The sequence below is a fragment of the Anguilla anguilla genome, chromosome 13 (genome assembly GCF_013347855.1).
Source record: "Anguilla anguilla isolate fAngAng1 chromosome 13, fAngAng1.pri, whole genome shotgun sequence".
Classification (NCBI taxonomy): domain Eukaryota; kingdom Metazoa; phylum Chordata; class Actinopteri; order Anguilliformes; family Anguillidae; genus Anguilla; species Anguilla anguilla.
The window spans coordinates 36,776,724-36,804,194 of NC_049213.1; the positions used below are offsets into that span (position 1 = coordinate 36,776,724).

At 44.7% G+C, this 27,471-nt stretch overlaps 3 protein-coding genes across 18 annotated transcripts in view; all 3 read right to left on the reverse strand.

The window, feature by feature from the left end:
* Positions 1-151: 151 nt before the first annotated feature.
* Positions 152-4,334, reverse strand: kiss1 (KiSS-1 metastasis suppressor). The gene is made up of 3 exons (XM_035389271.1): positions 4,197-4,334; positions 1,321-1,456; positions 152-421 (listed from the first exon to the last, which is right to left on the reverse strand). The coding sequence occupies exons 2-3, from the start codon at positions 1,454-1,456 to the stop codon at positions 171-173; spliced, it is 387 nt and encodes a 128-aa protein (XP_035245162.1). The 5' UTR covers positions 4,197-4,334; the 3' UTR covers positions 152-170.
* A 1,046-nt stretch (positions 4,335-5,380) lies between these two features.
* golt1a (golgi transport 1A) lies at positions 5,381-10,759 on the reverse strand. The gene is made up of 5 exons (XM_035388987.1): positions 10,643-10,759; positions 9,891-9,982; positions 7,613-7,791; positions 6,605-6,668; positions 5,381-5,926 (listed from the first exon to the last, which is right to left on the reverse strand). The coding sequence occupies exons 1-5, from the start codon at positions 10,665-10,667 to the stop codon at positions 5,885-5,887; spliced, it is 402 nt and encodes a 133-aa protein (XP_035244878.1). The 5' UTR covers positions 10,668-10,759; the 3' UTR covers positions 5,381-5,884.
* A 1,744-nt stretch (positions 10,760-12,503) lies between these two features.
* Positions 12,504-27,471, reverse strand: part of plekha6 (pleckstrin homology domain containing, family A member 6) — a 103,650-nt gene continuing 88,682 nt past the window's right edge. For 15 of the 16 annotated variants that reach the window (XM_035387601.1, XM_035387592.1, XM_035387591.1 and 12 more), the window contains 12 exons: positions 26,919-27,014; positions 25,693-25,804; positions 25,031-25,170; positions 23,550-23,732; positions 22,751-22,850; positions 22,471-22,568; positions 20,688-20,855; positions 20,401-20,553; positions 19,578-19,711; positions 18,933-19,075; positions 17,450-17,551; positions 12,504-16,414 (listed from right to left, as the gene is read on the reverse strand). In XM_035387601.1, coding sequence (XP_035243492.1) covers positions 17,460-17,551; positions 18,933-19,075; positions 19,578-19,711; positions 20,401-20,553; positions 20,688-20,855; positions 22,471-22,568; positions 22,751-22,850; positions 23,550-23,732; positions 25,031-25,170; positions 25,693-25,804; positions 26,919-27,014 — 1,419 coding nt within the window. In that variant the 3' untranslated portion in view covers positions 12,504-16,414; positions 17,450-17,459. The remainder of the gene's footprint in view (positions 16,415-17,449; positions 17,552-18,932; positions 19,076-19,577; positions 19,712-20,400; positions 20,554-20,687; positions 20,856-22,470; positions 22,569-22,750; positions 22,851-23,549; positions 23,733-25,030; positions 25,171-25,692; positions 25,805-26,918; positions 27,015-27,471) is intronic. The other variant, XM_035387595.1, reaches the window with a different exon arrangement.

Below are 27,471 nucleotides of genomic sequence, written 5' to 3' on the forward strand. Positions count from 1 at the left end.
CATGTCATTAAAAAACAAATTTAATTCACCTAATGAAGTAAGAAATGATGTAGCTGAATTATTTATTTCTTAGTTTATTCATTTATTATTTTTTTATTGTTGATATTTATGGGGGTACGGGGGGGGGGGGGGGGGGGCGGGGTTAGAGTGATTGACAGCTCGCTTCCGAGTCATTTCCCATAACGTAAACCGAAAGAGTTCCAGTTGTAGGAGGAGAAGTTTTCCCGCTTCTTGGCCTGTTGTGGCGGCACCTCGGGGTACCACCACCACGACCTCCTGGGAAGGCCGGCCCCTCCCGGCAGTGGATTGGCCAGTGCTGTGGGCCAGTGGGCGGGGCGGTGCGGGGAGGGCGGGGCCTCGGTCGACAGCTCCTCGTTCATTTGCCTCAGGACCCGCATGGCTGCAATCTCTGGGTCTTCATCTGTGTGGAAGAGAAAGTGTCTGAGCCAGGGGTTCCAAACCTCCCATAAAAGGAGTCCCACCAAGGACTCCTTTTATGGGAGAACATTTTTCATAAAATATGAAAATGAGATATTTTATCTCAAGAGACTAACCTGGATTAATCAGTTAATTAAATATTTAATTAAACGGTCCGTATTCACAAAGCATGTCAGAGTAGGCCTGCTGATCTAGGATCAGTTTTACCTTTTGGCTCAAAAGGGATCAGGGTGGGATGTGGACAAAGAAGACTGATCCTAGATCAGCTCTTCTACCAAGAGGAGCCTTGTAAATACAGGCCCTTGTATTTTAAAGCAAAAAAAGGGAACTGCACATAACACAAAAATACCACATAATGCATAATAGTTTTGTTTGGAACCTCAGTGAGCCTGTATAATTCATCATCCGAGGCATGCTAAAATGGTAATGCGTTTGCTCCAAGATAAACCTGCATTTCTCTGACCTCAATGCTTAACCTAAAATAAAAGAAGGCAGTTTATCAGTACATCTCTAGAGAAAGAACACCATTTTTCATCATTGGCCTGATATGTTCTTTTAAAAAAATTTTTATGTCTAAATCACATATTTCCAATCTTACCCAAGAAGGGCTCATGTAAATGCAGGCTTTTGGTGTAGCTGGGCATTAAACACTTAATTAATTAAAGTAACCAATTAAATCACGGTCTTCATTCAGCACCCTGGGTAGTTGAGTAAACCATATTGTTGCTCGGATGGAAGAAATGCTTCCAGCCGCAAGCTTTCTTGGGTAGAACTGGACACTCCTGGATCAGTTTTATCTCAGACACCCCTGGATTTAAACGGACATCTGGAAGCTATTTTGGGCTCATATTCGGCGCGGGCCCCCTCTGGAGGTGATCCTACCTGCAGTGTACGGGGTGTACCTAAGAGACCTGGTCTCCCCAAACCTGATGGTCACCATGGAGACCACGGTCAACAGCAGAATGGTGGCATGGGAGAGGGGAGCTGGGGCAGATCTGGCCCACAGCATGTCTGTCATCTGCACAGTGCACAATACACATTACATTACATTACACTGCATTACATTACATTACGCTACATTACATTACATTACATTACACTACATTATACTACATTACATTACATTACACTACATTACATTACATTACGCTACATTACATTACATTACACTACATTACATTGCATTACGCTACATTACATTACATTACATTACACTGCACTACATTACATTACATTACACTACATTATACTACATTACATTACACATTACATTACATTACAGGCATTTAACAGACGCTCTTATCCAGAGCAACTTACACAACTTTTTTTTTACATAGCATTTAACATTGTATCCATTTGATACAGCTGGATATATACTGAAGCAATGCAGGTTAAGTACCTTGCTCAAGGGTACAATGGCAGTGTCCTATCCAGGAATCAAACCTGTGACCTTTAGGTTACAAGACCAGCTCCTTACCCATTATACTACTCCGCCACCCACCAGCACGATGACAGAATCTATAAGGAGAGGTATATGCCTGCTGTATACATTTATTGAGTGAGTATTTTATATATTTGGGCCCTCAAAAAGTTCAGTTTTGGATCTTTCAGATGTAAATGTAAGGCATTCAACTTCAAAATACCATCATCCTTTTGAAAATCTATTATGGATAAATTAATTGTTTTGACATGTTATTTTAACAAGGATAATAAAAAATAAACATGAATTCAAGATGTGAAGTTGTATCCTAGCAACCTGCACGACGCATACCCAAGGCTAGGACGTGACACACAGGCACGCTGGCACAAACACACGCGCGCGCGTAAAAACACACACTCACACAGACACGCCGCTTGTGCTTGAACATCAATGGACCCCCACCGGCCCCTCTGCCTGGCCATCACTTTCATGTCGCTGTTTAGAAAGGGACTGCATAATGCTCTGACGACAGCCAGCATCTTTTATCCCTCCCGAGATTTCAACTTTTATGTCGATCCCACTCTGTGTGTGTTACACACACACATAACAATTTAATTTAAACAGCTCATTTTGAAGTTAATTGCTTGATTTAATATATCTTTACTCAAAGTGTTTTTTGTTTTTTTTTTTTTGCTTTTGGGTTAGATCTTACTTCAAATGACCCCTGAAGACAAGGCAATATGCTTCTTGTTACCTGTACATCTTCTGACATAGCCAAACCTGGAGGGGTCTCCTTAACGGTTTTGTGACCTCCACCACAACCCTGATGACCCCTGACCCCTGACCCCAGACTTTGATCTGCACTTTCACCTTCTGTTCTCTGGAGGATGACCACACATTTTGAAATTAGGTTAACACACTGCAAACTAAAATCCTAACGTATTTCCAAGGCATTCATGTACAGTTACTAAAAGCCATGACCAGGAAAAGAAAACCAAAATTAAAACACAAAGTAAAAGAAGCCTCCGTCCGCTGTGTACTGAAATAGGCTGCGTGCGCTCGGTGACGCCAGTGCTTTATGCAGCAATTGGGGCGACATGGCTCAGGACGTAAGAGCGGTTGTCTGGCAGTCGGAGGGTTGCCGGTTCGATCCCCACCCTGGGCGTGTCGAAGTGTCCTTGAGCAAGACACCTAACCCCTAACTGCTCTGGTGAGTGAGAGGCATCAATTGTAAAGCGCTTTGGATAAAGGCGCTATATAAATGCAGTCCATTTACCATTTAACAATTGCGCAGAGCTACTGTACATTTAAATTTCACCTTAGGCATTTATCCAGAGGCTATTATGCAGAAAAACATACACAGCTCACATTCTTTTTATGGTGAGATCAAATTGTACAGCTGTATAATTACAGCAGCTGTCCTGGTTAGGTACCTTACGCAGGGGGGTGTCCCATCAGAGATTCAAACCGAATGGTAAATGGACTGCCTTTATATAGCGCTTTTATCCAAAGCGCTTTACAATCGATGCCTCTCATTCACCCATTCACACACACACACACACACCAACGGTGAAAGGCTGCCATGCAAGGTACCAATCAACTCATTGGAAGCAATTAGGGGTTAGGTGTCTTTATCAGGGACATTTCAAAACACCCAGGGCGGGGGATCGAACCGGCAACCCTCCGACTGCCAGACAACCGCTCTTACCTCCTGAGCTATGTCACCCCCGGAACCAATAACCTTGAGGGTTACAAGCCCAGGTCTCTAACCATTATGCTATACTGCCACCGCCACATACATCAACACTGCACTGAGAGTGAAGCACATTTCAAAGCAGGCTGGTCAAACGTACATGAATCACCTTTGATAATCTATTCATAAAACAAGGTAACACCCCAGAAGGTTGTTGGATGCGCTCTCCAAAGCATTTGCCAGAAAAGCTTCGTAAACACTGTTGGCTTGCTGAGTGTTTTGAATGTCCCGGGAAAATATTCTCTCTCAAGTAAATTTTCAAATATTTAATTTTTTTCCCACATTAGATTCCATGTTAATTCCATTCATTCAAATCTGCAAACAGATACACATGACAAATTACAGGCTTGAGTACACCAAGAGATTTTGTTTTGTCAGAAAACCAGCAGTAGTAGTAGTACCAAGAGGTGATGTGCGTGGCTCAGGATAGCCTCAACTTTATGAGAATCATACTTGAGAATCATATCTGACCTGCGTTCTGTAGTTGTTCCAGCAACGCTCGGTATGTAGTTACTGTATGTTGCTTGGGATAAAGACGTCTGCCAAATGAAATGTAATGCAACGGTAATAAAGAGGTCACAGTACCTTTTTTTTCCCCGCTGGGCTGGAGGTGCTATGATGTGTCTGTGCTGAGCACGTTGTTGTCCCCACTGTCCAGACCCCACAGGTAGTGCTCTGATATTATACCCTGTGTGACATGCGTCACCAACCCCAAAGCCGAGGTCACACCTCCTATTCCTGCCCCGCCAAAACACATCCCCCCCCCCCCCCCCCCCCCCGTGACCCGAGGTATGACCAACCCCGTTACCAAGGCACAGCCCCGGTTACCAAGGCAGGACCCCGGTTACCAAGGCAGGACCCCGGCGACCAGCACGAGCCCCGTTCTCGTCTTTCTGTTAGCCGAAGGCCTGCCCTGTGCTGGCTGCTGATTGGAGAAAAAATCCGCTTCGTGCGGGGGGGCCTAAGAAAAGAAACATTTCTAATTGCGGTTCGAGAAGCGCTGTGCGCTGTGGTCCGAAATTGAAATTCCTGTCCGTGGATATAGAATTACAGAACGCGGCTCGGAACAGGAGAGAGTCCTGGAGAGAATATACAATTCCCTTACGTAGACCCCGATAATTAACTATGTTGATTAATTCACAATGAATACTGGGTTTTTTTTTTTTTTGTTTGTTTTGTTAAAGAAAAATTAATCAAATTCCAAATTGTGGAGCTACATTCCTTCAGCTGATTGAAAGACATGGCAGGTCAGACCAAGAGCTATGTTCATTTACTGAGATGTAGAACATCTGCTGGGAAAAGTATTAATATTTTCAGTTGCACATGAAACCCCACCCCACCCCCCTTTGCTTTGTGCTTTCTCCATTTTTCATAATGAATTTACAAAAAGGTTGTATTTACATCAGGTGTACACAAATGGAGCCCATGAGAAGCAAACTTTAAGGTAAGACAGTGGCATGTGCCAAATCTTATTGAGTAGCTCAAGGTGAAAGACAAACTTCAAAACTAGTCAAAACTAAGAAACATATATAAAAAAATTTATATGGTCCTCAATCAAGTTTTAACTGTGTCACATTAATACTATTCCCATTCTATTTATATATTCATCCATCCATTATCTATACCCGCTTATTCTGAGCAAGGTCGCGGGGGGTGCTGGAGTCTATCCCAGCATGCATTGGGCAAGAGGCAGGAATACACCCTGGACCGCACCACTTTGCCGCCCCTATTTATATATGAATGACTGAATTTGACAACAAGAAGAAAAGAACAACAATGAAAAACCCTTTAATAATTTAAATCTCAGCATTTCATTGTCATTTCAATCGGCACAATTTGTCAGAAAAAAAACTTTAATCTCTGACCTCAATGACTTTTTTTTTTTAGTCCCAGTTCTTTCAGTCATTGATCTGTTAGTCATCTGAGAGCAGGCTATTGCACTGACATAGCAATAATAATAAAAATAATAATAATATTAATAGTCTGTCATGTTTGCCGTATACTGAATGGGACGGACGTGGGTAGATTTGCAGTGGAAATGAGACAGAAGTGTTTGACGGGGCTGAAGTCAGTCCTGGAACTTCAAAGCGCATCTCTAAACGGCAGCGGGATGGCTCGGCGCGGCTCGCGGCGGCAGCCCGTCGTTCTTTGGTCTCGTCGCATCTCCGTCACCGGAAGTAGAACCGGGCAGAACCAGGTAAAACCGGTCCAAACCGGAACTCCCCTCCAGAACACTCTGCTGTCTGCTTTTCTCTGTCCGCCAGCAGTTCCCCTCAGACCATGGAGGAGCTGCTTCCAGACAGCTTGCTGAGTATCTTTGGGGGAAAGAAAGGGGGGAAGGGGTTGAGGGGAGGGGTCATTTCTCTTCATTTGAACTCTGGGAAAAATAAAAGAAAAAAAAGGCTGATTCAAAAACTACATACAGGAGGAAAATTTTATCTGAGAACGCTTAAATACCACTGGAACAACAACAAGGGAATTGTTTGTTTGTATATTTATTGTTCATTTATTTAAGAGAGTTTTTGTTTTTAATTTAATTATTTTTTGTTGTTTATTTCTGCACGATGCAGTACTTTTTCTAAAAAGGGTTTTACATTTGTCTTAGGTGGTCAGTCTATAAGCCCTCTAGGAGTTCATCATCTGTGTATATACATTTTTTATTTTACCTGTTTATCTTGTTTCTGTTTGTATTTATTGAGATTGCACAAACAAACTAAAAACTGAAAAACTAAACATATTTATTTATTTATTTATTTATTTATTTATTTATTTATTTATTTATTGACTTATGTTTTAAATTGCCAGTCTGTGCTGATTTCATCTGAAAAGCATATGGCCATTATAATTTTATGAAAATGTACCAAATTAACTCAAATTTTTAATTTAAGTGACAACTGTTATCATGTTTTGAGAATATCTTCAGTCCTGTATCTTTCTGTGAATTAATTTTGACTGCAATAATGACAGGAACAATAGCAGCAACAGTATCTTACCGTACTGAGAAATGGGATGTTCACTAATGAGCCAAGAAATTGAAAGGCCACTGGAAAAAATGATCTGGAAAGACAAGAGGAAATTGCATCATGAACTGTGAACAGAACGGATGCAGTGACTTCACATATAAAGTCAATTATTTTTGACATTTTCATGGCAGGTAGTTAAATAAAAGAGAGGTGCAGACATCTATTGTGACAGATTTAAAGAGGAAAAATAAGGAAAAAGAAAGACGATCAACAAGTCATCCAAAACCCCCAGACCGTGGAGTTGCTGCTTGGTGTCCGTGCGAATGCTTCTTGCCGATTTTGTATTCTTGAGACTAACACTGATGCTTTCTATGTTCAGTTAGTCAATCTGTGTAAGATCGTCTGCTGAGTGATTGCAAGCCATCCATCCATCCATCCATGATCTATACCCGCTTATTTCTTGGTCAGGGTCGCGGGAGGTTCTGGAACCTATCCCAGCATGCAATGGGGCGCGAGACAGGGGCACCCTGGTCGCCAATCTATCGCAGGGCACACACGCCATTCACTCACATACTCGAACCTATGGACAATTTAGAGATTCCAGTTAGCCTAACCTGCATGTCTTTGGACTGTGGGAGGAAAGCAGAGTGCCCGGAGGAAAGTGATTTAGAGCAATGTAAAGCTCCAAAGTCTGGAACAAGGATGAATAATCATAAATACATGTGGTAGCGGTACCTGCTTATACAAGCAACAGATATTCTTCAGCAAAGGTGGAAAGTCCAGGGGTCAGAAGGTAAAAGTCCTGCCATGTGTTTCTTCCACCCATGAACTCAGCCAGCTGATCTCACTTATTAATTTTACCTTCCTGGCTGAAGAACTGTGCTAATTAGCAAATCCAGATAATTGGAATAAAATACTGGGGAGAAATTTGACTTTCTGGACCTGGATTTGGCAGCCACCTGTTCATCAGTTCAGTTCAGAGAGTGCCGTTTCACCGACAAAGCAAACTGTTGATCCCTCACCCGCACCCCAGCTCACCTGAACAGCAGGACGAAACCATAGGTCTCCATCACCATGCCAACCACGGGCCAGCGCATCAGCACCAGGGCCACGCCCCCCAGGAAGAAGGAGGAGCCTCTGAGCTTTTGCCTCTGAAAGAAGAACGTGGCAGTCCTCTGAAGGCCGATGACGAAAGCCAGGCCGGTCAGGAACAACACCTGAGGGAGAGAAACAGGTGGGTTCAGAGAGACAGGATAGACACCTTTACCTACAGTATCCCCCTTTACCTGTGCATGCTACATATCATAGCATTCAGCGCTGCCAGATTGGACGGATTCCCACCCAACTGGGCTACTTTGTTTATGTAATTGTATGAGGGAAAATGGCTTCGGACAAGGTTCACCGTTTTCAAATCTGGCAACGCTGACAGCATTCTACAACTTCAGGGAGTATGAACATATTCCTTAGGGGGCTATACCGTAGGAACAGGATTTCAAACCTATTTCGGCATGCCTGACACCTGACTAATTAACAGATCTCTTGCCGTTGAACGTGCGCTTTGGTAGGGTTGGAGCGAAAACCTGCAGGAAAGTAGATCTCCAAGAACAGGGTTGGTTACCACTGCCACAGAAGATACGTCTACACATAATTGCTCCAAATAATAATGCATGAATTTAACACTAGCTTCCTAAATAGCTGTTTTTTTTGGAGGTTGGACGATGTGTTGCTATTGGTACATGAGAAAATAAAAAAACACAAAACACGTCAGGGATAGTTATTTCCAAGTACCAATGCCTACGGTCCTGAAAGAAAAAAAAAAAAAGTTTTGAGCAGCTGTTCAGCCAGCAGCAAATTCTCTCCAGAGAGCCCAAGCGGTGAGTTCATCAGACTGACATTCTGAAGTAAGTTAACGAGGACCGCTCAGGTCTGGGGCACTGGCGCGACTTCGGCACGCTTCAGTGGCTCCAGATTTCTGGTTGGTAGCGAGCGCGTCGTCTCTCAATACGCCAAGAGATACAACACACCGGTTCTGCTCAAGGCTTCTTCCTGCTATCAGTCAGGGAGTTTTTCCTTGTCACTGTTGCCCTTTAGGCTTTACTCTTTGGGGGCCGGTTCTCTGTAAAACTGCTTTGTGACAAAGCTCCTTTGTTAAATGTGCTATACAAATAAAAATTGACTGATTGATTGATTGATTGATTGATTGATTGATTGATAATAAAAGCGAATTCCCCTTCTGAGGTTTAGGCCTGACAGCACAGTGTGTTTTTTTTTTTTTTTTTACTGAAGGATGCCCTGTGATTGTAGACAGTGGGTCTGGCTGTGACCTCCACAGTTTAAAACTCCTTACTAAGAGCCTACAGGCCCAGTGTGACCCTCAAGGCCAGACTCCCAAGCGAAAGTAGCCCATTACTGTCTGGAAGAAATCTGGTCTATTTCCCCCAACCTTTTTTATTATTTTTTTTGGCTCCTTTGGGTTTTATTTCTGACCTAATGGCAAAAAAGGCTGGATAAAATTGTAACAGAAGAAGGTTTAGGGTGCTAGAATGTTTTGTTTTTTTTAACACACTGTTTTTTACATTTGTATGGCAGAACTAGAAATAAAAAGAAAATTCTGTGCAGCAAATGAATTGAAAAAAATGCAGACTTTGTTCTCTATGTTCTTTTAGAAGACACCCCCCTCGCCTCATTAAAACATACCTTGCACCACATTAACATTTCTTTAGCATATATGTGTATAATTATGGGAAGAATCTTTCAAATTGACTTTACAAATTGTTAAGGGGAAACTTCCTCTTAAAGTTAAAATGAAATGTTTTTTAATGGGAAATTGGTCAGTACACTAATAATGTAGTCACAATATTGAACACATTTATGACTAATCTTTCTAAAAATCAGACTCTTATTCTGGAAAGCCTGAAGTCTCATCAGACTGGTATGTTTAATTCCTCTGGGACTGGCGACACCCACTCCCAAGAATCAATAAAATATTTTTATAAAGCCATGTAAGGTCACAAGATTTTTTTTCATTAAGGTTTAAGGGCTTACTGTACAATGAATTCTTTGTAGCTGTCAGTCCTGCAATGAGTGTCATGTACTTCTAATGATACATCATGTACTTTCAGGGTGAAATAATTGGTAGTTTGTACAGCTATGCTTTCTGAGTATTTTCCCCAACACTGTACAAGACCCACTCCTTACCCATCATCCCCCTGCCTTGGACCCTGCGGAAAGCTATTCCGTTTGTGATCTCATCAACCCATCATTACCGAGCGTCGAATGGCCGTGCTTTGAGTCGGCGTCTGATAAGAGGACTTACGTTTCCAAACGCCAACAAGACGGAGTCAAAGTACAAAAGAACTCCGAACAGCAAGAAGAACAGGCCAAACCCTGTGAGGCCGACCCCTATCTCTGAGAACGCAGGGGAAGAAAGAGAGAGAAAACACAGAATCAAACACAGTCCTGGTGGTGGGGATAGGGGTGGGAGGGGGCTGAGGGTTCCTTACTCTCTCACCTGTGTCCCCCACAAATTAAACATGCTGTATATTCAATACCATGTACATATACATTTTTTTTCAGTGTATCCCCCCCCACTCCACCTCCAAAACTATTTTGTCTGTGACACCAGAGAAACATTCCCATAACTAGGCCTGCTCAAACTTGAAACATTATGGTCCATGTTGTTTTTTTGACCTGTCTGTTCATTCACAAACACTGCACGACCAACCTACAAACAACATCCAAAGGTTCCAGCCAACCTCAGCAGTGTGTAGGCGTTTGTGCCTGTTTCGAAAAAAACAACACTGCTCTATTCAACAGCTATCCGCAATTCAACAGCATATCCCAGTTAAGTTGTGCAGATTTAGGTAAACCAACACTGACGTACGTTTGTTTAACTATAATATTCAATACATTATACAGGAATCGTACAGTTTAGTACCATACAATATATAAGAAATAATGACAACATAATACTGATGAAGTAAAGCATCACGTAATCAATCTAAACCCTTTGCCTGAGGGTCTGGCGATGTTAGCCGGACCGTATGTTAGTTAACAGGAGGCACTCACTCTGAAACTCTGTGATTGTGACCATGGTTGTCTTCGGGCTCCTCTGCGTCCCACCGGCCCCAGCACCCTGTGGGTTCCTCCTCCTGCTCCCTGACCTTCGATCCTCCAGTCACTGTTCGCCCCAGCGATCATTAACCAGGCCGCAGGGGCTTCAGTAGAAAGGGGCGGGGCCGGGACGGAACGGAACGTGGGCTGCCTTCGGAAGGCCAAACCCGGCAGGAAGTGCCTTGAAGCTTTGTGACATCATTCGGCAATCAAAAGATTGATTCCGGAAGGGAAGATGTGCCACGGCCTACGCAGGAATCATTAAAAATAGATTATCTCCATAATCAGGGGCACAGTGAAGCTGAAAGAAATCTGAATATGGAGTTATTACTTTTTTAAAGCATAAAACATTAAATAAAACATAATTCTTTATTTTAACGCCAAATAATTTCTCATGGCTGGCCTATCAGAGTGTAGTCAGTATAGTAATCATATACTAATGCTTATGCTAATGTTTAACAGGACCCTTCCAATCAAAAGCTCTTTAAATTAACTTGGAATTGAGCCTCTAAACTCTCTATTACTTTTTTCATTATTAAGTTTGCCTGATAAAGAAACTTTGTGTATGTGAAACAGGAAGACACAGGAAGTCTGAGACAGAAATACATTTTTAAACTGAATAATTATTCTGGAAAACTGATGAATGGTTTCTTTGTTTTGCACGTTACACAACCTTCAGAAATAATGACATTGTGTGGGGTGCTATGCAACATGCAATTACATTGATTGATTAAAGGATCTTCAGGGTAAAGGTCGAGATGTCCAAAGGTCAAATGGTGCCACAGTGGCTGTGAGGGCATAAATTACATTGGCTTTGTGCATCTGACTCTTCGAAATGTTCCCTATGAGGAGATCATGGACATCTGCCTGTGTGTGTGTGTGTGGCCGCAATTGACTTGGAATGCAATGACCTGTCAATGGCTTTTGGGGTGGTGCCCTCTGCAGGTGAGGATATGATTTGCGTGGCCTCTGTAAAATAAGAACACTGACTAAACCAGTGTGGCACAAGGAGCTGTGTTCATCTTAATCATCTTAAGGCTAAAAGTAGCTCCTAACTTGCCGATTTAGAAGACACTCTTTAAAATAATGGGTGTGTCAGTCCTAACTTTAGGAGTTTTTGGTCTAAGAGTAATTCACAAAGAATTTTAGTGCTAAAACAAGCAAAAGTGGGATTTTATAAATAAAAACATAGTCATGGTCATCTGTGTAAGCCACTATTTAAGAAACAATTTGACCATAAGACCATTTAATAAATGAGGCCCCTGGATTAGCAATGGCAAGGTTGCAGGTTCAACTCCCCGGCAACATCATTGTTGCCTTGAGCAACGCATGTATCCTGAATATCTTCAGTGAATGTCCATCTAAATAATGGATTGTATGTAAAAACCAATATAAGCTGTGCAAGCATCTGTTAAATGCCTGAAATTTAGATCTAATGCAAGTCATGCTCTGTAGCTGTTGGAATGTGTTGACAGACTTGCAGTTATGCTTAATCGCAGCGCCCTCTAGTGTGCCAAGAGAGACACTTCTGGTTGGTTATGCCCCCTCGTCACTCGTATTACACAATGAACTGAATGAAGTGTGTCTTCATCACCCTTGTTAGCAACAATCCAACATTAAATAATTATGACTTACCTTTATAAAACCCAGAAACCACCAAGCTTAGGACTTGTAACACTGAAGGTGTCAATATTATTTATAAATGATTAGGGTGACAAACATTCTGAAAAAAATAATCTGAAGTGCTCCAAAGTGAAAATATCAATTTAAATATAATATAGCGAGAACCATTAAAAAAAAAAAACAGGCATCCGCATAATTTCTCCAAATAGAGTTTATTAGTTTTAAATTATTCCCTGTGAAACAAGCTAGTATTGAAACTGCACAGAACAGCTCATATTCCAGATGTAAGCTCTATTTATCTCTGTAGGATTGGACAGCTCTGACAGTTGTAGCTCTCTGGGCTGTGAGCTCTACAAAGAGAGGACCACGGTGTGGTACACGCCCTTTTCTCGTTCTTAAAAAAGGCCAGACAGTCGCTCAGCTGCCCCCCGGGTTGCAGTATCCATGTCTGATCATCCGTAATTTGGTCATTTCTATCATGGAGGACCAATCACAGCGTTCTCGGTAATCAGCCTCTTCACATTTACAGTAAATCGTAAGGCTCTCGTCCGTAATTTGTGCCGGACGTTCATACTGATGTGTGTCATTGTGGGATATAAAACCATGTGATTTTTCTGCTTCCAGGTTATGTTCATGCCCTCTGCTGGTGCCAGAAAGCAGAGATATCACTGGAGTCTAGTGCTCCACAAGCATTAAATAAATTATTGGGGTTAATCCTTATACATGGATTTTATTATTTTTTTTATTGTTTATTTTTTGGCAAATGTGTTAGCTCTAGAAAATGTGACAGAAACCACCCGACCGAAAAGCTGAATCTATCAGAAACCGTGATCCAACTGACCATCGCACGGTGTGATTAGTCCTCTCAGTTCACTTAATAACGCGGAGAATTTAGAAGCAATTTGAAAAACATAACCTGCTCCAATGCCTCCCAGGACCGTACGACCATGTTCATTTTGAATATTAATATTTTTTGGCAGTGTTTATTTGATATACTGTTTTACTAATAACAATAACGACAGTAACAACAATAAGTTTGAGTGAGCCATCATTGCATTACAAAATACTGCTGAGTTCTCCTAAAAGCGTCCAAACAAAAAGACAGGAATTATTTGTATACATTCGCTTTATTGCATGGACAAAAGATTCCTAATGCAAGCATATTAATTTTGTGTATTAATTTCATTTTGCATAGTTCAAGCAGTTTATGTGCCCCCCCTCCCCCTTCCCCAAGTTGTAACACTTAAAATGTAATGTTATGATATAGTTTACAACAGAAATATTTACACCAACCAATTAGTTCAACTCAAGATTCAGCCCCACAGCATTATATGCTACATTTAACCATATGTTAATCCATGACATTTGTTTGTTTTTGCATTTCTCCGTATGTTTCTCCATTAACAATGTTTCAGAATTATCATCTTCATCCAACCAGACCTTTATAGTCATAAATTAACAACATTTACGCCTCAACTTTTAATGAGCCCAGTGAGAATGCAGAACATAAGTCACACATTTAGGAATCAACTGATAATTTTCAGTAGAATACCCATGCCTCCCTGAAAAAAATAATAATTACTGTATTGGGTTAAACTTATTCATCCTTTCACAAAAACAATAAAAAATATAACTTTTGCTCCAAACCTTCCTTTTGCAATGCGGGGGTCTTTAAACTGCTTTGAGTATATTATTTCCATTGTATTTATTATTATTCTTATTATGTATGTGTTGATTTCTTGCTTGCTTGCCCTTAAATACACTTGCATTTTAGCTTGAGGATAACATTTTCACATACAGAAACACAAAATGCGTTCTCTGTGTGCTAGCATATTATGAGAGAGAGACAGAGAGAAAGAGAGAGAGATTAAGATTTTCTCCAGAGAACAAGCATGGCTGAACTGAAGATACAGTCTGAAGCTGTAAAGCTATTCTGGAGCACTAGTGTGCTGATTTTCCTTATTGAAAACAAAGCAAAGATAATTCAAACATGGAGATGAACCAAAAACTTGAGCAGACAGGAAGTTGCTGAAGTGAAGAGGTTCAGATTCAGCTACTACATGTTCTCCATCCTTCATTGTGGAGAAAGGTTAAGGTGTACTTATAAATGAATGAGAGGAATGTGCTTGTCTGGAATGCGGCCTGTCTTTAGAGCATCCTGATCCATTCTCTTTATCTCTCCACAAGGTAATGTATGGCAGACTGTACTGGTGTGAGATTGCATTGTATAAATGAAATGTATACTTAAGCTACAAATGCATATTTAAAAAACAAAAATGCTTTGAAGACATGATATGGATATGAGGTGAAACTGTCAAAAAGGGCATGGCTTTTGTTTTGGTGAACAGTGGAAAGCTTGCATGATTTTGGTCTGATATGTGTGACAGAGCATCATGGGATGCAATGACGTCAGCTGGCGTGCTGATAATGTAAAAAAAAAAAAGAAAATAGCATGGCGCGTTTATAAAATTATACATTTTATCGACAGGAACAATCTAAAAACTGGCAAGAGGCGAAGTCTTGCCGGGTAATCTGAACTGTAGTAGTGCATCATTATCAAACGTGTGCAAAGTAAACGTGCCACCAAACCCCACTGCCCCCCAGCAAAAGGAAACAAACCCCTGAATGGTAAGGTTATAAAGTTTGCACAGGGTATGTGGATAATCACACAGAGCACTGAGATGAGTGTTGGTCACCTGACCATGACGCAAGCCGCTGGACCCACGCTGAGACAGGCGCCTTCACTAGCAGACTCACAATTCTAAGGTCACTTCTTTTCTTTTTTTTAAACCCCTTCATTTCAGTTTCTAAATATTTCTGAATTTTTTTTCCCCCACACACAAATGAGTAATAGGTACCACTGAAGGAAAAGTCCTAGCAGGGGAAAAAAATAAAATAAACACTGTGAAAAGTTACAACAGTTTTAAGGTAACGATTAAGTTAGACACACGTGTAACTGTCGACAGCTATGATTTGCTCAGAGTCTGTAAGTGCAGTCAGTAGTGGGAGGGGGCGTGGACTGTGAGAACAGGGGAAGAGGAGGAGGGGTCACAGCAAGCCCTGCAGTGGGGAAACTGAGGACAACGTGTCTCCAGGTCACAGGACTCCTGGAGAACACAGCGAGTTTGAGCACAAAGAGGGTACCTGGAAATTTCGGGGTACCCTCTGCCCGACTCTGATGGTGGGTCAAAAGCCAGGTGCCCAGGAGGCCATTTTTCCGGTCATTCCAGGACTCTGGTTTAATCCGGTTTAATCTGGTTTGATCCGGTTTGATCCGGTTTATTGGGTTTGAAACAAAAGAACCTGCCACAAGAAAACACGCGTTCGCTTCCGAGATGCTCAACCGTTGCCCGTCTTGTCCTTTCAAAAACACGTCAACCGTCAGCTCAGACCGCCAGCCGGTTCCCGTCTCGCCTCGTCCACAAACGTCCGCACGTCCCCAGACCCTCGGTCAGCTTGCATCGTCCATCTTCCAGGCGCTAGTACAACGTCAGCCCCGCCCACGGGCCTTTCTAGATTCTTCCCCAGAATCCATGTTCGTGTGTGATGCCAGGAGCTTTTTTCTGACCCGACTTCCAAAAATTCCACCCCTGAGCTGGGATCCCGTACCACGGCTGCAGTGACCGGGACAACGGGCGGGCTGCTGTAAACAGATCCTCCATTGGCTAGTTTTAAGCATTAGAAATCTTGCGACCGCTTCATACCAAAAGGACAAGTTCGCGTTATCTCTTCCCGATGGCTGGGCATCTATGAAAGGCCTTGACTGAAGGAAAAAAAAGAGGCCTTGACTGTCAAAGCAGGGAGCGATAAAGTTGGGCCAGTGTGGTCACAAGGAGCTGGGAGGATGAAATAGCGCCCTCTGCTGGTGGGAGACTGGAACTCTCGAATCCTCAGCACCTTGTTGGTTGTGATGAAGTCGTATTGAAGTACAGCCAAAATAACCTCCAAACATGTTTATATTATCTTTCTTTCAGTCATACAATAACAGATTGAAAAAATATACTCTTTGGGGAAAGAAAACAATATCTGTCTCTCGTGTTGTTACTTCTGTAAGCTCTCAGAATGGCATCCCATTGAGCTGCACTGCAACCAAACCCTGAAACGCTGGAGAGAGAGAGAGAGAAATGGTAAATGGACTGCATTTATACAGCGCTTCACAACTGATGCCTCTCATTCACCCATTCACATTCACACACACACACCAACAGTGAAATGCTGCCATGCAATGTACCAATCAGCTCGTTGGGAGCAATTAGGGGTTAGGTGACTTGCTCAGGGACACTTCGACGTGCCCAGGGCGGGGGATCGAACCGGCAACCCTCCGACTGCCAGACGACCGCTCTTACCTCCTGAGCTATGTCGCCCCATAGCAGAAGTAAATATGTTTGAGTCTAGGTAATGCAATACAACAGAAGCAGAAATATCCAACCTAACAGTATTGGCTTTAAGGCAATAGCTCACCCATGTGGTAAAGGACATGTAAGAATACATAATGGGGGGACCCTTGGTTACTCACACTAAGACATGCTGTACATACTGTATCGTGTGGGCCCTGCTGGGTGTATATAGTACGCTTGAAAGGCTGAGAAACGATTGTGGGAGTCGAGGGAGCCGTAGCAGCAAGGCGCTAGCATTAAATAAAGAGCTGAGGCATTGAAAATGATTGTCATAATAAAAAAAAATTACAAAGCAGTTGTAAAAACTTCACTCCTCTTAAAAGTTATGTGTAATTCATTGGTGTGTGCAGTAAATCTGTGGCCCTAAACGTTTATAATACCCATGTGACTCCTAGCAGTTCCATTTTTTAACCAAACAGCACAACAAAAATCAAAACCGAACAAAAAATGTTCAAAAGCAGTTTTGACAACCGCAAGAATGACAACACGGCAGCACTATAGACATTTTGCTCAGACTTCAGATCTTGATTTATTACAACCTTCAGCATCTGCAAAACCTTTTAGCACATGCAAAACTGGTAACACAACCAACGATTGGTGCAAAACAAATACCATGACCAATCATTGATCAGGTTACTGGTTTAGCACATGCTAAAGTAAATCAGGCCCTGAACAGGGAGTGAGGAACTGTTGGATGGGCGGAGCTAAAGTTCTTGAGAGGGAGGAGCTACACGGGACTCACCTGCGCAGATTCACACCTTCATGAACTGGGGGGAGTCGTGGTCAGCAGAGGGGGTGGGGGCCAGGCTGGTGGGCGAGGCTGTGGAGCTGGGGGCGCACTGAGCTGAAATGGAATGGAATGAGGTGAAAAAACAAAAATAGGTGCAAACCAGAAAAAAAAAAAGACACTGTACTGTAGTTCACGCAGCTGAGGCACAGTGACGGTATGAGACCAGCAGGGGGAGCCACGTGCTGTGTTTTAAAAAAAAAAAATTATTTTACTGGAGGAGTGGAATTTAATATAAAATAACAGGGAGGACAGGAAATTAACAGTGCCTCAATCAGAATCCCTACGTTCACATGAAGCTATTTCAGTAATAGTACCATATCGTATCCTTAAATTTACTTAAAATCTTATTTACTTGGCTGATGGCCTTATCCACCTAATATAATAAAAATGTATGATTACAGAGTTAATTAAATGAGTGACGTGGAATGGAAAACAGGGTGCGGTGTTTTCACTGAGGCCGTGATACACAGCTAAAGCTTCTTATGAGGGCTTTCCAAGCCTCTTTGGTAAAGTAATAAACTGCCTGAAATGTGAAATGCTGCAAAGCAAAGGAGACCCAGAGCAAACTTATTTACAAAATATAAATTTTTTCTCTTCCGCTCACTTTGAAGGCATTCCGTTTTGAACTAGTCTGTGCCTCTGAAGTCTCCCACTTTATTTATACTTTAGTTTAAGTTTCGCAAAGTGAATTTTGGATGGAAAAAGTGGGACACTTCAGGAAGTGGGCTGCACTCCGAACTCTAAACGAATCTTTACTGGACCGGGGGTGAACCCGGGGTCGCGTGATCAAAAGGGGGCAAACATTTCCAAAATTTCCTCTGTTGAGAGAGTACTCTGAATCCATTCGCTCGTGTTATAAATCTATGCGAGTGCCTCCCAAAAGAAGTATCGTTAATGAACAGACGCGGGTAGGAAACGTTTCAGCACATTCCCTCACCTTGCATCTGTGACCTGTGTATGCCCTCCATCTACACCTGTAGAAATTAAGGTGCGCTGAATGCGTTTTTGTTTCTCAGTATTCTCAGTTTCTCTTTTGTTTCTCAAAGCATGGAAAAATATTTTGGAAGTGTGTTCTGGTTTCCAGGTAATAATAATCACGACCTAAAGTAATTAGGCTTCAGGGGCACTGGGATTGACCTATAACATGAGACGAAACATTCAGAATTTCCAAAAAGGGATCGCGGATAAACGCTGTTTGGTGCAGCGCTGGCTGAGGCCGATCATTTCGCATCGCTCTGATTAAAAGCCTTCAGTGAGAGCCTGTCGGAGTCGCCTCTGTAGAGCCTGCAGGAGGCCACGGCCCCCGCTATGAGGTGTGGGGGTGGGGGGGGGGGGGACTGGGGGGTGGTCGGGTGCGCCCCCGGCGGCGGAGCCTCGTCGGCGCAGTCCGGCGGGGAGGAGGGCGCGGCGTCGGGGGCGCGGCAGGCTTCCTCACCGGACAGGAGCCGGCTGCGGCGGGACGCCTCGGCCGCCAGGGCACAGGAGATCTCGATCCGCTTCTCCTCCAGCTGCAGCTTCTGCTCGTGGTCGGCGTGCCGGTCTACGGGCCCGTCCAGGAGCGGGACCGCGTTCTGCATGCTGGGAAAGAGCCGGGGGAGGGGGGGGGGGAAGCGTTTCAGCCACGGGAACCACCTACCCCTGCTCTATTCACTGTGGGCAAAAGCCATGGCGGCCATATTGGGAAAAAGACTATTCAAAATGGCCGTCCAGCAGTGGAACCGCGTTCTGAACGCTGGGAAAGAGCCGGAGGGGGGAAGCGTTTGAGCCACGGGAACCTGCAGCACGGAGTGCCACCCGCTCCTGCTCTATTCACTGTGCGCAAAAGCCATGGCGGCCATATTGGGAAAAAGACTATTCAAAATGGCTGCCTAGGCCACCCTGTCCAATGTGGTCAACTGCCACTCGTAGAGCTTCCATCTCAGCATGTGCAGTTAGTATGACTAATATACAAGCATCGTCGGTGAATATCTGTGTCTCTCTCCTGGCAGCCCTGGACTACTTTAGCTTTGTCATTAGTTGATACGGTTTTGCGTCACTCTGGAGGGGGGTGAGGGGTAGGGGGGGTCAGTGCAGGCCATACTTTGATTTGGCAATGAGCGTCTTGATCCTCTCCACCTTCTTCTCTTTCTCCCGCTGTTCCTCGGGGCTGAGGGGGACGCTGGGCTCTATGTCCAAATAGCGCTCGGGGATCGTGACCATGTCGGGCCCCGACAGCTGCGGGTCGAGAGAAAGACTGAGGTCAGGAGACGGAAGACGCGTACGCACGCTCCAGGATAAAATAAAACTGATCCGAATGGTTTTTATCAGGGGTTACTGTCAGTCCACCATACCAAGGAGATTTGACTTGATGCAGGCTGAGAAACCCACAGCTAAAATACACATTTCAACCGCTAATTTGAGTCCCTTATCAAACGATAATTATGGCATCGTGCAACGTGTTTTAAGAAAATGTCTGCAGGTTTCATGATAATCACCTTGGCAAGATAACAGAAAAATGTCAGATGATTTTGTTATCAATAATAGCAGTATCACCTGACTGAATTCCAGAGAGCTCTAACAGGAGCTACACACAGTGCTTAGGGCCACTCATGTTACATGCACCTCCATTCCAGCACTTATTGTACTTTGTATCATCGTCCTGATGTTGTAGCTTGTACTTCCCCCTAGTTTGACTGAGCATAGGTTAGGTCAAAGTAAGGTCACTGTGTGAACTGGATTTTGTGTTCTTGGCCAGGAATAACTGTTACAAAATGAGTATTGTACCTTATCGGACCTGCGTTTTGTACTTGTTCCAATAACCTTTGCTATGCACTTTTGTATGTCGCTTTCGATAAAATCGTCTGCCAAATAAACGTAATGCAATGTAATGTCAGCCGTGCAGGCATCAGGCGACCGTCGCACACCTCTTTACTGATGTCCGCGCTGTAGCTGTCGGGATCGCCCTGTAGCCGCCTCAGCCGCGCGATCTCTTCCCGCGGCGACTCCACCCCCTCCCCCCGCACCGCCGCCTCCAGGTCTTTGATGTCGACCTCGTGCGCCGTCAGCCTCCGCCGAACCTGAGCGGGGGAAGGAGGGGCCAATCAGAAAGGGCCAGGGCTCGGGCTGCGGCCAATCACACGTAAGCGTTAGCGCTAGCTAGCGGACGCTGCGGCCCGACGCAGGACCGGGCACGCACGCGTGCGCCACGCACCACTCTGTAGTTCGTCGTGCTCTTGAAGCTGTCGGAGTTGGAGAGGTTTAGGCTCCGCCTCTTGTCCCGCACGGAGCTGCTCTGGTTCCTCCTGATCCTCTCGTTCTGCTCCTCCACGCTCATTTTGGACTTCACCTCCGCGGGGAACACCGCGCTCTTCGGCCGCTCCTGGGACACACGGAAACACACCCGCCTCTTACCTCACCGGTTCCATCACTCCCCCCCTTCCTCTTCCTCACTGTGCTAATCTAGTGGTAGCCAACCCTATTCCTGAAGATATACCATCCTGTTGGTTTTCACTCCAACCCTAATTTGACACACCTGATTCTACTAATTAACAACTCAACAAGATCTCTAGCTGTTGAATGAGGTGAGGTTTGTTAGGGTTGGAGTGAAAGCCTACAGGACGGTAGATTTCCAGGAATAGGGTTGGCTACCAATGCCCTAATCAATGTGTACATTTTGGCAGTGCAAACTAAATATTTTTTAAAAAGGCTCAACACTTCATATTACTGATTTAGAGCACATATCTCCATTTTACATCTTCAAATAAACATTTAAAACCTGATCTTGAGTGTATAGCGCCAAGACTGTGGCAACCCCTTCTCTTAGGATGTGCCATAGGCTCAGACAGTGTTATCTAATATTGTCTGTGCGGAGGTGAAGGACTAATTAAGAATGCTTCACTGCAGTGGATGTCTGAGTGAGTGTGAGAGTGTTTCTGGATAAACCTTAGCTGTGTCGCTTCGTTAGTTACACACCCTGGTGATGTCCGAGTGAGTGTGAGAGTGTTTCTGGATAAACCTTAGCTGTGTCGCTTCGTTAGTTACACACCCTGGTGATGTCCGAGTGAGTGTGAGAGTGTTTCCGGATAAACCTTAGCTGTGTCGCTTCGTTATTTACACACCCTGGTGATGTCTGAGTGAGTGTGAGAGTGTTTCTGGATGAACCTTAGCTATATCGCTTCGTTAGTTACGCACCCTGGTGATGTCCAAGTGAGTGTGAGAGTGTTTCTGGATGAACCTTAGCTGTGTCGCTTCGTTAGTTACACACTCTGGTGATGTCCGAGTGAGTGTGAGAGTGTTTCTGGATAAACCTTAGCTGTGTCGCTTCGTTAGTTACACACCCTGGTGATGTCCGAGTGAGTGTGAGAGTGTTTCTGGATAAACCTCAGCTGTGTCGCTTCGTTAGTTACACACCCTGGTGATGTCTGAGTGAGTGTGAGAGTGTTTCTGGATAAACCTCAGCTGTGTCGCTTCGTTAGTTACACACCCTGGTGATGTCTGAGTGAGTGTGAGAGTGTTTCTGGATAAACCTTAGCTGTGTTGCTTCATTAGTTACACACCCTGGTGATGTCTGAGTGAGTGTGAGAGTGTTTCCGGATAAACCTTAGCTGTGTCGCTTCGTTAGTTACACACCCTGGTGATGTCTGAGTGAGTGTGAGAGTGTTTCTGGATGAACCTTAGCTGTGTCGCTGAGTTAGTTACACACCCTGGTGATGTCTGAGTGAGTGTGAGAGTGTTTCTGGATAAACCTCAGCTGTGTCGCTTCGTTAGTTACACACCCTGGTGACGTCTGAGTGAGTGTGAGAGTGTTTCTGGATGAACCTTAGCTGTGTTGCTTCGTTAGTTACACACCCTGGTGATGTCCGAGTGAGTGTGAGAGTGTTTCTGGATAAACCTCAGCTGTGTCGCTTCGTTAGTTACACACCCTGGTGATGTCTGACTGAGTGTGAGAGTGTTTCTGGATAAACCTTAGCTGTGTCGCTGCATTAGTTACACACCCTGGTGATGTGTCCATTGGGGACCTTGCCATTCCTGCGGGGTACCCCATCGAAGGTGTCTTCCGTGGGGGACTTAGTCCGGGGGGGGACAACACCGACTGTTCATAGACAGAAAGACAGAGTGCAGCGAATCAGATTACAACCTACAAACCAATGTCCACGTAAGATAGTCTATGGAAACATGGGCTGTGCGCTTTGTTCGAAGCAATGGGCCCACCAGTACTGGGTGATTGAAATGGCTTTGCCCGACCCAACGGTAGACGTCCGCTCTGTTCGCTACCTTTGTTTGTGTTGGTTTGGCACTCTTGGTCCGACTCCAGGCGGTCGCTGCTGTTGGCCTTCTCCCCCGTCGCAGACTCCGAGCGGAAACTGTACTTGTGCTGGAAGACAGAGCAGGACGCAGTCTGTGTGTGAGACTTTGATCGATGGCACAGAGAAAAGAACACGGAGAGCTCCAGGCTATCGAAAAGAGGCTCCCTGACACACCATGTGCATCATCCAAAGGGGAGAAAAATAGTTTGCGCTGTTTATACTCAGACACTATGCTATAATTTCACCCAAACAGTTTTGTATTTTGTGTAAAGTACCAATCGCAATGGATGAATTCTAAAAAAATATAGACAAATATAGTAACGGTTAGCCTGGTTCAATGCCTGAATGAATTTCTGTTAAAATTCACCAAGCACAGAGCACTCCTGGATTCATTGTTCACAAACCGCTGTGGTAACTGCGCTGAGCTCGTACGGCCTGATAACTACAGACCCTGCGCTTGGAGAGGGAACACAGAGATGGAGGATGAAGAGCAGCAGCAGGAGGAAGAGGAGGGAGGTGCTGAAGCAGGAATGTTTACAGCAGGCGAGGGGGGGCGGATGTAAGTGTAGGTGTAGGATGGAGGATGATGTGTGGGCGGGGGGGCGGGGGGGGGCGGATGTAGGTGTAGGATGGAGGATGATGTGTCGGCGGGGTGGGGGGGGGGAATGGGAGGGGCCTGTGGTTATGAAAGGGGGGCGGGTGTGACCGCGGCTCCTGGCGCGTGGAGGACAGGTGGGGGCTCTCCAGGTCCGCCCCCGCGTAGGTACCTGTCGGCGGCGAGACTCCCCGGCGTTGCCGTAGCCGTCCTCCGAGCTGCCTGACGGCAGGCCTACACCGTGCAGCCAGGCACTGCTCTCATAGGGCAGGGGGGGCACTGACGGGGGCATGGGGGGGCACGTTTCCAGGGGGAGGTAGGATTTAGGGAGAGGGGGCCGTGGGGGCCCAACGTCCTACAGCGACGGAGAGAAAGAGAGCGAGAGGGAGAAGACAGAGAGAAAGGGAGAGATTGAGAAGAGAGTGACAGAGAGAAAGATAGAGGAGAGAGAGAAAGGGAAGAGGGAGGGAAGGAGGCAGGAGAGAGCGTAGCATATTAGGAGGTGTGGCAAAGCCAGGCGGAGAGAGCAGAGAGAATTATGGGAAGGCTTTTAGGAATGGAGTTCTCGGGCATCAGTGAGGTCGATGCTGTACTCCTCTGATGCACTGATTGGACAGAGACCATAAACATCCGTAAACATCGCACACTTACCACCCAATACAATTTCCTTTCAAAGTACAAAATGGTCTGGGACATTATTTTATCTCATTTATTTTCTGGAAAAAAACATTTTCTATTTGGGTCAGATACATATTTGTTTTGGATTCAAATACTTTTTCTACTTATTAATCTTGTCTGGTGTATTGGAACAAATTAAGTGCTCTCAAAAATTGCAAACACTGCCTTCTGGTCATATTGGCAGGCTCAATTACAGCAGGCAAGATCAGCTGAGCACAGAAAAGTTTTTGAATCCAAAACAAATACGTATTTGACCCAGGTCTGGTTCAGGGTGTTGATCATGTTAAAGTGGATGAGAGGCCACCACTGAATGCCAGTAAGGCAGTGTAATGTAATGTAATGTAGTGAAGTGTAATGTAATGTAATGTAGTGTAATATAATTTAATGTAAAGTAGTGAAGTGTAATGTAGTGTAATATAATGTAGTATAATGTAGTGTAATGTAACATAATGTAGTGTAATGTAATGCAATGTAGTGTAATGTAATGTAATGTAGTATAATGTAGTGTAATGTAATGTAACGTAATGTAGTGTAATGCAATGTAGTGTAATGTAGTGTAATGTAACGTAATGTAGTGTAATGTAATGTAGTGTAACGTAACGTAATGCAATGTAGTGTAATGTAATGTAACGTAATGTAGTGTAGTGTAATGTAGTGTAATGTAACGTAATGTAGTGTAATGTAATGTAGTGTAACGTAACGTAATGCAATGTAGTGTAATGTAATGTAGTATAATGTAGTGTAATGTAATGTAATGCAATGTAGTGTAATGTAATGTAACGTAATGTAGTGTAATGCAATGTAGTGTAATGTAGTGTAATGTAACGTCATGTAGTGTAATGTAATGTAGTGTAACGTAACGTAATGTAGTGTAATGTAATGTAATGTAGTGTAATCTAGTGTAGTGTAATGTAACATAACATAACGTAATGTAATGTAATGTAACAGAGATGTGTCACATGGCAGGCCACTCACCTCCAGGCCCACCGGTTTGGTGGGGGACGCCTGGGACCCGGAGACGGGGGAGAAGGGGCTGAGGGGGCTGGTGAGGCTGACGGAGCTCAGCGGGCTGGCGGGGCTGTTTGTGCAGAAGGAGCCTGAGGCCCCACTGGTCACTGGAGCAGAGAGAGGGACAGTCAGGGACAGACCTCTATACATTGCACCTCATTACACTGAACCCTGTTACACTGCACCCTGTTACACTGCACCCCGTTACACTGCATCCTGTTACACTGCACCCTGTTACACTGCATCCTGTTACACTGCACCCTGTTACACTGAACCCTGTTACACTGCATCCTGTTACACTGAGGGAATGTTACTGGAGTGACAGTCCAGGAACCTCATCTCTGTGGATTATTTTACAAACGCTGCCCTGAAAATTCTGTGCAGTATCTCTGGCTGATGTCAGTACTGCCCCTATGTCAGTATCTCTGGGCCTGGTAGCGTCAGTACTGCCCCTGCTGTCAGTACTTCTGTGTCTGGTAGTGTCAGTTCTGCTCCTAAGTCAGTATCTCTGGGCCTGGTAGTGTCAGTACTGCCCATATGTCAGTATCTATGTGCCAGATAGTGTCAGTACTGCCCCTATGTCAGTATCTCTGGGCCAGATAGTGTCAGTACTGCCCCTATGTCAGTACCTCTGTGCTTGGCAGTGTCCGTGCCCCGTGATGGGTTGTTCTTGTGCAGTCCCTCCAACACATCTTGGATCCTCCAGAACTCCTTGTGAAGATGCCTCTGTAGCAGCTCATTCTGCGAAGAGGAAGATTAAAGATGCTGTCAGCTTTTGAAAGGATGAAGATTGCTCCAGGTGAACAAAGTAATTCAGGCCTGTTGTGGTAGCTCTTGTGGTGTTTGATTACCATATAAATGGCACTTTTTGTAAGTCACTTCAGCTGAAAGCATCCTCCAAAGGACTAAACAGTAAATTGTCGTGTCTAGTCACCAACTCTACAATTTCTCTACGAACACACACGCACCCTCCCCCTCACGTACAGAACGCACGCACAGAGGCTCGATTTATTTTTTACCAGACCCATTGCTACACCTACAAATAATATTTTCCTTAACTGCCCACTCTGTTTCAGAATTGAACTGTTAAAATAGAACAGTAAAAAGCCGTGCGTAATCACTGGCGGAGAACAGCACTAGAACGGCTGAAGGACTCCCATTGTCTCTCCGTGAACAGAGAGGAGCGGCCGCACGCTCTGCAGCGTACAGTGCCGCTTCCCTAGCTGAGCCTCTTAGAGAACATCTCCCATGTGCGCGGGCATTGTTCAGGCCTGCTGAAGAGCCCCATTGAGAGCGGGGCGCCTCCGTTGTTCTTCGTGGAGGAACACCACGCGCCGCTGCTCATGCATTATTGAGCTCCGGCAGAAGCCAGCCCGCGACGAAAAAGCGGGACGCTGTGCCGTTGCATTAATGATGGCGGATTAATAATGCAACCCGCTTTAATTATTGATCGTCAATAAAAAAAAAACCTTTGACTTTAAGTGCAGTGCTCTCCCGCGGTTACGCAACACAGTGAATGTGGAGCTGTTCACCTGAGTGGCTAAATTCAGCGCTCGATGGGAGGGCCTTTCGATTATATGGAACAACGATTAAAACGCTTTCCATTTGAACACAGTAAAAGAGGTATTAATTTATCAAAACGGAATTGGCATTGGCCAGAGGCAGGTAACGATTATTTGATTCTGGCGATGGCGGTTTCGGTTCGATTGATTTACCTCCTTAAATATTCCAATGAACATCACATGACACGTCACGTCACTGACGGAGTTCACGCTCCAGTGACCACAGCCTGTGACATACCAGCAGTGGCTGGGGGCCTGTCTGGGGTCCTGATAACAGAGGGCTGTCTAACTACCTGCCCGCCAGCATTCAGCTGCTCCCAGAGGTCACCGTGGACAGCGTTGACCTCGTCCTCCAGCGCCTCGAACTCCATCCTGGTGGTGGTCAGGGCCTGAAGACACAAAGCAGGATACGTTCAAATTTCATCCGGCATGATGGTGTAACATGGGCCGCACGGTGGTGCAGTGGGTAGCACTGTCGCCCCCCCAGCAAGAAGGTCCTGGGTTCAAATCTCGGCTTGGGGCCTTTCTGTGTGGAGTCTGCACGTTCTCCCCGTGTCTATGTGGGTTTCCTCTGGGTACTCCGGTTTCCTCCCACAGTCCAAAGACATGCAAGTAGGTGAACTGGAGACTCTAAATTGCCCATAGGTGTGAATGGTGAGTGAATGGTGTGTGTGCCCTGCGATAGATTGTAGGCCTGTCCAGGGTGTATTCCTGCCTCTCGCCCAATGCATGCTGGGATAGGCACCCAGCTTCTTGCCCATTGTACTACATTACTACCCACACCCTCTCGCCCTGCCAACCCTAAGGTTAGACATGTGCTAGGCACCACAATGGCTCCACCATGTC

Excerpts from the sequence above, each read along its gene's own strand:
- kiss1 (XM_035389271.1), bottom strand. The coding sequence starts at position 1,456 with ATGACAGACATGCTGTGGGCCAGATCTGCCCCAGCTCCCCTCTCCCAT. Across the intron at positions 422-1,320 it reads GTACACCCCGTACACTGCAG|ATGAAGACCCAGAGATTGCA; the intron begins GTAGGATCACCT and ends TCTTCCACACAG.
- golt1a (XM_035388987.1), bottom strand. The coding sequence starts at position 10,667 with ATGGTCACAATCACAGAGTTTCAGA. Across the intron at positions 6,669-7,612 it reads GGTTTCGTCCTGCTGTTCAG|ATCATTTTTTCCAGTGGCCT; the intron begins GTGAGCTGGGGT and ends TTGTCTTTCCAG. Across the intron at positions 5,927-6,604 it reads ACATCCCATTTCTCAGTACG|ATACTCAGCAAGCTGTCTGG; the intron begins GTAAGATACTGT and ends TTTCCCCCAAAG.